Genomic DNA, 9,482 nt, shown 5'->3' with positions numbered 1-9,482 from the left:
AATGTCATTTATTTCATACAAGAAGTTGGTAAATGAATGAATGGAAAATATACAAAATTTAAAAAAAAATGATAAAAATATTTCAAGGGGCAACTGTTAGCTCAAACTTCCAGAAGGATTTTAATTGTAATAAAATCAGAAAATGCAATTTAATACTTGAATAATTGAGCTCCACACAGAACGAAATCTGAAATTAATTCTGGCTTTGAAACCTACCAAATTTACATAAAGTGTACTAATTTTGCTTACAAATCTAAAACTGGAATAAAAACATATAAGATACAATGTAAAACCCCTAACATTTAACCTGCCTTTTGTAAGCTCTCAAAGTAAGTTATTTTAATTATTGTTCTCACAAACTGACATAGTTATTTCTGATTCGTATCAGTTAGACCATATGACATAGTTCCTTAGACAGGAGTCTCTATACTGTTTCATATATTTTTGGCTATGTTTAGATCAAATTCCAAAATAAGCTGTTCTGTGTCACAATGCTTATGGGATTTCAGATAACACTGTATTGATTTAAAACCCAATTATCCTTGTATATATGCACTTGAGTAATTCTCCACAGTAAAATACTTGAATATTTAAGATAATCTACAATATGTTTCATTTTTATTTTATTTTCCCACCCTGAATTATTCAATAAAGATACAAAAGTTCTCTGTAATTTGATTTCATATCAATTGTTGCATCATATACTGCATGTGTGATCTATGAAGTGAGCTGGTAGAGAGACAGAAGCGGAGGAACACATACCTTCTCTTGGCCAAAGAGTGGAGTATCCTTTAGTGGGAGACCTGGTTACTCATGGAAACAAACAAACAACATCTGTGGTTTACACAGACTCTCCTGTGAAGGTGCAGAGTGAAGCCACACTGGAAAAAAGTAGATTTCTTGTCAAAGTGTCACTTAGAACTTGAACAGGAAATCCTAGCTATTGTGAGGGCAGTTTCTCATCACACATCTCCAGAGCAGAGGAGACTGAACTTGTAGTGTGTCATTTATTTTGTCAATTTTGTCCATTGCCTTTAAGAAATTGTGTTCCCATTCTAAAAGATATGAGGGGATGAAAGACTTAACAATATTTGCTGTCAAATTGCTTCCATCTAAACCACAAACACAAAAACTTTGTCTATCGAATGTTTCACTGCTAGACAAGGTTGCTGAGTCTTGGCATTACATATTGTTTTCTTATACTCTCATATGTCAATTCTATTTTATGGAAACGTTCTAAAACCATAACCCCCTAACTAATATATATTAATTAAGATGTCACTAATTTTCTGAAGAATTGCATTTTCAACTTTATTACAATATCTCCTTGATCACCAGCTCCCAAGCTTTTCTTCTCTATTTCTCAGCAGCCAGTTTTTCAATTTGTAACAGTTATGTAACAGTTATTTAGATATCCACTGATAAAAATTGTCTCTTGACATGATAAATTTTTCAAAACTATTGAATTATATCATCATTCCATGATTGAAATATTAAATAATTTCTCATACTTTTTTAATAATCCATGCCCTAATCATAACATAATCAACAAGAGTGATTATTTACAAAATGTCTATACTTTCATAGGAATATTTGTTGTAAATATGACAATAGTCCAACCCTAACTGTTATGGGGAAAAAGTTGATTTTTTTAAAATATTATTTAAGCAAAATTTGGGGGACAGAAAAAGTAGGTTTTTAAAAGACAAAGTCACACTAGCCATTATTAAAAGAAATGTAAGACATTCTAGCTTCAAAGAAAATTCTACGAGAGTTCACCTAAAATAGAAGTAACCATAAAATATGAAATCCCTGCATGATTTTGAATACAGTGATATGTCTATTTATTTTATGAGTCAAAGAGATGATCAAAATATATGTCATAACATCACATGAATTCAAAGGAAAATATGAAAGTAATGTTCTATCTTTGGATTCAGATTGCCTTAAATGTATATATATCACTCAAATTGAAAGGGCAGAAATCTGATCATACATCCAAGAAAATGAAAATGGCAAAGCAAAAAATAAGTAAAATTTGTCTGAAACAATAGAAGAAAAAATAAATAACACTAACAAATGACAAAGAACAAAACTCTTAAGGAACATGAACAAAGCATATGTATTCTCATTGTAAAAAATAACAATCACACTATTGAAGAAAACAATTGAGAACCTAAGTCTTTTATACCTAGATTATGCATGAGAAACCATTATGATTTTTGTTTTTCTTAAAAGATTTATTTTATTTATTTATGCATACAAATAAAGGGCTGTTGGCTAGAGGTGACCCAGGTAAGAGGATTCCCAGAGATAGAGTGGGGAGCAGAGAAGTCAGACTACTGAATACACTGCTGAGTGAAGGAACAGCCAAGAGAGGAGAGGTCTGCTGCTCCAAGTGGGTTTGCCCCTGGCCTGGAATCTAACTCATCTGTGGTGGCTGGGGATTGTCTGACAGCACTGAGACTGACCCCTGCAACATGAGGGAACGCCCCCATTATGGTTTTTAGTAGGTATACCAGACAATAAGCCGATATTATGAATACATTTTATGCCTATATGAAATAGAAAATTTGTAGAAAATGTAATCACCAAAAAGTTGTATAGCAAATACTTCTACCTGAAGAAACTGCATGTTTTAGAGCTACTGAGTTTTAACATAAAACTCCCCTAAAATAGGTTTATACGGTCAGATGATATCGACAGTGAAGTAACACTTAAATACTAATGTATTCCAGGTAGTAGAAAAACAGGAATCCTTACTAATGTAGACTTGATTCAAAAACTGTCTAATGTACACCTCTGAATTAAAACTTAGTCTAAACTTTTTGTGAATAAGAAAGAAAAATGTGCTGATCTAAATCAAATATATACATGGATAAAGAACACACAGGGCCTCCCCTGGTGGCTCAGCAGTTGAGCGCTGGCATGCGAGGCTGCCCACAGCCTCTGCAGAGCCGGTTCATTCCCCGGCAGCCAGCGAGGGTCCAACAAAAAAAAAAAAAAAGAAAAAAAGAAAAAAAGAACACACAGAATGATTGCTATAGTTTTATTGCAAAAATGCAAGATGATTTAGATACTTGAAAGGAATAAAGATAATTTACTTCATAAACATTTTACGAAGAAACATTTCTCATTTCAATTGATGCAAAACGAATAAAAAACATAATACCAAAAATGAGAATGTGATGGCATGACATTAATTGGATAGTGATGATGAAAAAAGTAACAATAAACTTCATATATAAGAATAAATATTGAAATCTTTTCCCTAACATGGGAATACATAGAGATCAATCATGGTAACTACTATTCAATAATGGAAATAAAACTCTGGTCTGTAAAAAGCCAACTAAAAAAGTAATTACACTTGGAAAGAAGGAAAAGAGTGTGATTGTTTATAAGAAATAACTATTTACATCAAAATTTATACTTCATATATTCTTATACTAGAGTCATATTGATTGAAAGAATCAATATATAAAGTCAGCAAAAACATTACATATAAATTCAATACCAACTTCAGTGGTATTGCTTTTTACAACACCAAAAATTGCTAAAAGATATTCTAGACCTTTGTAAATAAAGTGTATATACTAAAGCATAATAACATTGTTTCTCTATGTCTTTTGTAAAAACAAGGCATAATGAGAAAAAAATCAAATTTCAGGAAGGATTAAGGTTGATGTAGATTGAAAAAATAAATACGGTAAAGATGACTAAACTCCAAATTACTTTAAATATTAAATGCTCTCAAATGTCATCACAGATTTTTCTAAAAACAACTTTATTGAGATATAATTTATAAAGCATAAAATTGAGCCATGTAAAGTAAATAAATCAAAGACATTTAACACGTTCAGAGTTTGCAAACATCACTATTCTTAGCACTAAAAAAGTTCCATCACTTCAAAAAGAAACAGAGAACTAATCAGTGGCCAGTTCCTCATACCACCTCCCCTCAGACCCCGGCAACCCCCAATCCACATGCTGTATGAAAGTGAATTTGCCGTCACTTATAACTGGACTCACACAACAAATGATTTTTTTAAAGACTTATTTATTTATGCATAAAAGAACTGGGCTGTAGGCCAGAGTTGCAGGAGGTGAGGGGATTCACCACAGATGGAGGGGGGAGCAGAACAGGCAGATCTAGTGAAATGCACTGCTAAGGGGAGCAACGAGCATGACAGGAGAGGTCTGCTGTGCCATGTGGATTTTCACTGGTCCATGGGGATCCAACTCATGCTGCAGTGGCTGGTGATAGCTTGATAGCATTGTTTTTAACCCCTGTGCCACCAGGGAGGCCCACAAATGATCTTTTTGAAGGTTGAACACCGCAAAAAAGTTCAGGCACTAAAGTAATACTATCTGTACTCTGGCTGAACATAGTGTATTTCAGTAATTATTTTAGAAAAATGCCACTAGAACAAAAACATATTATGAATAATAAGAATTATTTCTTGAATGGAAAAGTATGCAAACAAATCCAAACTTACATTTTTTATTTTAATTTAAATCTTATGCTTGCAATAATACATCTTTAGAACTTCACAATTATCTGCATAATATTTAGATTGTAGCATAACACAGTGGTAGTTAGAAAATGCTGGTTTTCTTATCCTGTAATGAAGAAAAGGGCATAATTCTGTTGTTATGTAATGTTGGGGCAAACCAAGAAACAATAGCATTACTCTTCATTGCAATACAAGCATATTTTGAAAGTGAATGAAGACAATTTTTATAGAATATTTGTAAGAGTTATTAGTGAGACAAACTGAACTGTCCTTTCTTCAATAGATATCAAGATTCCCAAGATTCCACTCACATTCAACACCATTCTTCATGTCTATAATTTAAATCAAAAGCACTAATATCATTATTCTTTTAATCATTTTCATATCTTTCTTTTCTTAAGTTCTATAATGTTGGGGCAAATCAAGAAACGATCACATTTTTAATGTTACTATAACATTATTTAAATAAAACTTACTCTAAATGGGAAGTTGACCCATTTACAAATATCCATGGGTCACTGCTGCTGTTACGGTAGACTCCAATCCATGAAAACACTGATATGGAGTTCATCAATTTCTATTCAAACATAAAGATTTTTTACTTACATAGGAATGATGAAAGCCTTCATTAAAAAAAAAAAAATAAACAAGTAATGTGATCTTTCAAATTATTCTACATTTTCAGAAGGAAGAGACAGATTCCAATCTCACCAATACACACAGTATGCTGACAGCTGTGGACATGAAGCCAAAACTCTCACCAGTACATGAGCTCCTAAACATTTATACTTAGGAACTTCATTGTTCTTGTCATGTGAATAAGGAAAATCTTACCTAGGCCTGAGGCCTGTCACCACCAACCTACAAAAGAAGGAGGCTCAGGGCAACCATTCCTCCCCTGAGGTGAGGGGTCCTGTGCAGCAACAGCAGGGCAGCCTGACAAGAGTGATGCCTCATGACAGTGACAACAGTCAGCGGCCAGGACACACTAAACATCCCACCACAGAGGAACACAAAAGCAGGGCTGGGAAGGTGAAGATGGGACAACTAAGGGGTTCCTATGACTGAAAATACTGAACCCTGAAAGTTTCTTTATTCTGAGAAGATGACACTCACTTTGGGCACCTGACACATTAAGCAGAATGGATTTTAAAATATAATATGATAAAATTCTGCAGTGAAAAATAGCAAACAGTAGATAAATGCAATATGCAGAGGAATTATTGAGGAATTATAGGGGAGTGTTTGCATTTCAGTTCATAAACAAGAAAAAAAGATCTATGAAATTGAAAGTCAAGTCAGTGGCTAAATAGCAGGAGTGAAGAGAGAGAGACAGGGTATCTGGGGTGCACTGGGGGCTGGGACTTCTACACAGGATCTGCTCTGCAGACACAATTTTCATTCACTTGGTGATTAATCTGCCTGATCACAATATGCTTGTCTTTCTTGATGTGTATTAAACAGCAAACTTTAACACATACACACATACACATGCACACACACACACACACATATACATATATAGGAAAAATGGTTCTCTAAGAAAGCCAGCCAAGAAGTGGGTTTTTAAATGTGCATTTACCAAAGATTTTATAAAATCCTCAATATCAGACAATGGAATATTACACAAACTTTAAAATAAACTACAAATTTGTCCAAAAATCTATGAGTTCTACACATACAAAATTGAATGAAATAAGTCTTCAATAATGTGGTTGGAACAATGAATTTCTTACCATTTCTTCCTCAGTGTCTATGTAGAGCAGCTGAGAGTTGTTACTCTGACAGGCTGTCACGCTCTCCTTCCAGGTTTTTTTTTCAGCGCTAAAGTAATAGCAGTTGTTGGAGTACTTAAACCACCCCTTTGGACAAGGGCCACAATGACATGCTGAAGGGAAATTATGAGTAATTACCTAAAACTATTTGGTTTAATAAAATAAGACATACCATATACATGCCGAAATATGAAGAATCGTGCACATAACACATGCACATACCTCACAGCTGGCACATACAACACACACTCACAGAGAAAGGTCATCTTCTCATGCTATAATTTATGTGTCCATATGAACCAAAGTCACACAAAAATATCCACCTAAATGTCCTGACAAAGAGTAAATGGTATTATTTTTTAATATTAAAATTATCTATTACATATAATAGCAGCAGGATGTGAGCCAACTGGCCACATGGGTTTGAAAGTTCTAAGTTAATTTTCTTGAACCTACCTAGACTGTATGAAACTGAGAAGGGGCTGTCCCTCAGCCAGAGCTGAGCTGAAATGCCCTGGCAACCCAGGCCCCCTCTGACTGCCAGTTGGAGCCCAGAGGGGGATCCAGGCACCACAGAGGCAGACTGCGGGCACAGGGTTGTGCCCTCCTGACTCACAATTTTAGAACAGGGATCTCTGTGTCCAGAGCCCACTAAGTTAATTTTCTTCTGCTGTTGGATAGGATGAACCCCTGCTATTATCCTTATTCATGAATATGTATTATTTGATTTTATAATGTATGTTCTAAGAGAAAATTTATTACCATTATTACCTAGTCTAACATATATACATAATATAAACTGTGCTAACATTAGAATTTTGGAAATCATTGTGTACCTTTCTGGATGTTTGTTACTGCGGAGGAATCATTCTTCTCTTGTTCTTCAGTAGATCTAGAAAAAATAAAATAATCCTTATAAAAATTAAGAGTGTTAATCAATATAATATTTCTAAGTTAGAAATGTTGTATTTTGAAGACTTTCTGTAATAAAAGAGGATTGACTTTCCCTGAAAATTAATAAAATAATTAAGATTGGGAAAAACATCACAAAAATTTAGAGTCAAATTTCACTATCTCTTACAGTATATATTTACCAAACTTCAAAAATTATTTCTTAGTTTTCAGTCTCCTAAAGTGTGAATTTGAATCATGAAATCTGAATCTACATAAAGTAATCTGGACAATTAATAAAAAAAATAAAGCTTGGGGAAAATGTCACAAAAATTTATAGTCAAATTTCACCATCTCTTACAGTATATATTTACCAAACTTCAAAATTTACTTTATAGTTTTCAGTCTCCTAAAGTGTGACTTTGAATCATGATATCTGAATCCACATAATGTAATCTGAACAATCATTCTGTATATTTGTACTTTTGAGAAGGTGAGATTAACCTTACAACATTTAATTAAACAAATACATTAACAAAATAGTTCTACTCCTTAATATTATGAAATAATTAAATCACTGGCAATCATTAAGTGAAAAGTTCCATTAAAATCTTTCATAAATTTACCTACGGGTGTCAACCCACACGGGCACAATAATGCCTATCAAGACAAGGCAGGTGAGTCCCAAGATCCCAGCAACGCACTTCTCTGGAGGTGCTGCTAAGCCTGCAGGGAGAGAAATGGAAACGCTGAGAAAGGACAGATGGAGACAGTTGTTCAGTTTGCACACAACAAAATCTACATGCACAGGGAGTCACATTTGTAAATTTGGACCCCAGACCTCTTTCTCCCACTGGAAACTTTCCCCCAGAGTATACCATTCCTATTTTAGTCAACAAAACAACCATGAATTGTTGCTTGTCAACGATAACAAATTATAACACTATCTGGAAAAAATTGCCATCAGACTCCCTCTAGAATACCATATCCCAATGCCAAATTTTCAGCCTCACAAATGAAAAGTATGTCGGTTTATTCCCTACTCTTTGTGAACCTCCACCCCTTTGCATCTCCCAGAACAGTTGTGCTGTCTGTCTACTCAATGTTTTACCTTTGAGGTGACAGGACTTGCCATTCTCCTGAGGATCCCGAGCAGCATTGTGAAGACTTAATTCTGCGTAGGTTACTCCCTGCTCCGTTCCAGTAGTTGAGATTTTACTCTTTTTAGGATTCACTTGCGGTCTTTTTGAGACCCCTGGCAGCTTCAGCTCTGCATAGGTGACTTTTTGCTCGTTCATCTCTGCTGCTCTGTAAAGTCAGGAGCTGTGCTCTGTGACAAATGCTTCTCAGTCTTAATAAATGGTGCATAGGACCAGAACACTGTGGGCGGAGAGTAAGTTGAGTGACAGACTCATATTGCAGTTGAACAACACACTGTCTGGTCTGAAGTCCTAGAGCACTAAGGAAGTATCACCAGAGGCGGATCCCATCACTGCAGCATACAGACAATAATGTAAACAGATATTACCTCAGTGAGAAAATTTAAAATTAGAAACTCCTAGGAAACTTAAACATATGTTTCATGATATAAAAAGTAGTTTTAAAAAGATATTCCATGCTGACACAATAGTATTGGTTGGAAAAACGAAAAGCAAAAAATTTAATCAAAAATAAGTTTAAGACCCATATTATCTTTATTAATTTAAAGTCATATTCCACAGCAGCCTCTTAGCATCACTTGTATAACTGTATTGAAATCAGAATACTGGCTTAGAAAAAAATGATGCAATAATTTTTAAGTCAATTTTTAAAACTAATGGTTAAAGATGGAATGTTCTAATTTGGAAAATAGCAGTGTTAGCATTTCCTACATTAATTTTTATTTAGTAATTTATTGCTATTTATTAAAAGGGGATGAGTTGTTATTAAATTATCTCAAGCTATTTTTCTTTCAAATATGTTCTTTCATTATTGTGATATGCTGAGAAAGTTTTAAATTTTAAAGAAATTTTGTTAATGGTATGCTTAGCTTGTCCAAAACATAAATCAATAATGAAAACAGAACTACAAAAAATATTTTAAAAATACATAATTTTAAGTAATACAAGAAATTGGTAATTGATTTACTAGCTAGATAAAAAAAAATAAAATGATATGTACATTATTGGTTCATTAATTATTGATTCAAGCTTCCAGAAAGACCCGATAACTATCCAAGTGAATGAATGGTGTCTTAATTGTGCAAGCAATAGCAATAAATTAAAAATCATAATTTTAGTGATTCACTCAATAGACTCTG

The 9,482-nt window shown here is 33.8% G+C and overlaps 1 protein-coding gene across 2 annotated transcripts; it reads right to left on the bottom strand.

Annotated features, from left to right (window-relative positions):
- Positions 1-3,827: 3,827 nt before the first annotated feature.
- Positions 3,828-8,632, bottom strand: LOC119248342 (NKG2-A/NKG2-B type II integral membrane protein-like). Of its 2 annotated transcripts, none has more exons than XM_037515293.2 (6): positions 8,295-8,632; positions 7,810-7,909; positions 7,129-7,184; positions 6,254-6,405; positions 4,994-5,094; positions 3,828-4,623 (listed from the first exon to the last, which is right to left on the bottom strand). In XM_037515293.2, the coding sequence occupies exons 1-6, from the start codon at positions 8,479-8,481 to the stop codon at positions 4,515-4,517; spliced, it is 705 nt and encodes a 234-aa protein (XP_037371190.1). In that variant the 5' UTR covers positions 8,482-8,632; the 3' UTR covers positions 3,828-4,514. The 2 variants fall into 2 exon arrangements, with proteins under 2 accessions (XP_037371190.1, XP_037371191.1); XM_037515294.1 differs by having other exon boundaries at positions 4,582-4,849.
- Between the last annotated feature and the right edge of the window lie 850 nt (positions 8,633-9,482).

This window comes from Talpa occidentalis, unplaced genomic scaffold, assembly GCF_014898055.3.
Source record: "Talpa occidentalis isolate TD23 unplaced genomic scaffold, MPIMG_talOcc4v2.1 talOcc4.16, whole genome shotgun sequence".
NCBI classification, from domain to species: domain Eukaryota; kingdom Metazoa; phylum Chordata; class Mammalia; order Eulipotyphla; family Talpidae; genus Talpa; species Talpa occidentalis.
Note: the sequence above shows the minus strand (reverse complement) of the source record. Positions and strands in the feature narration are given on the sequence as shown.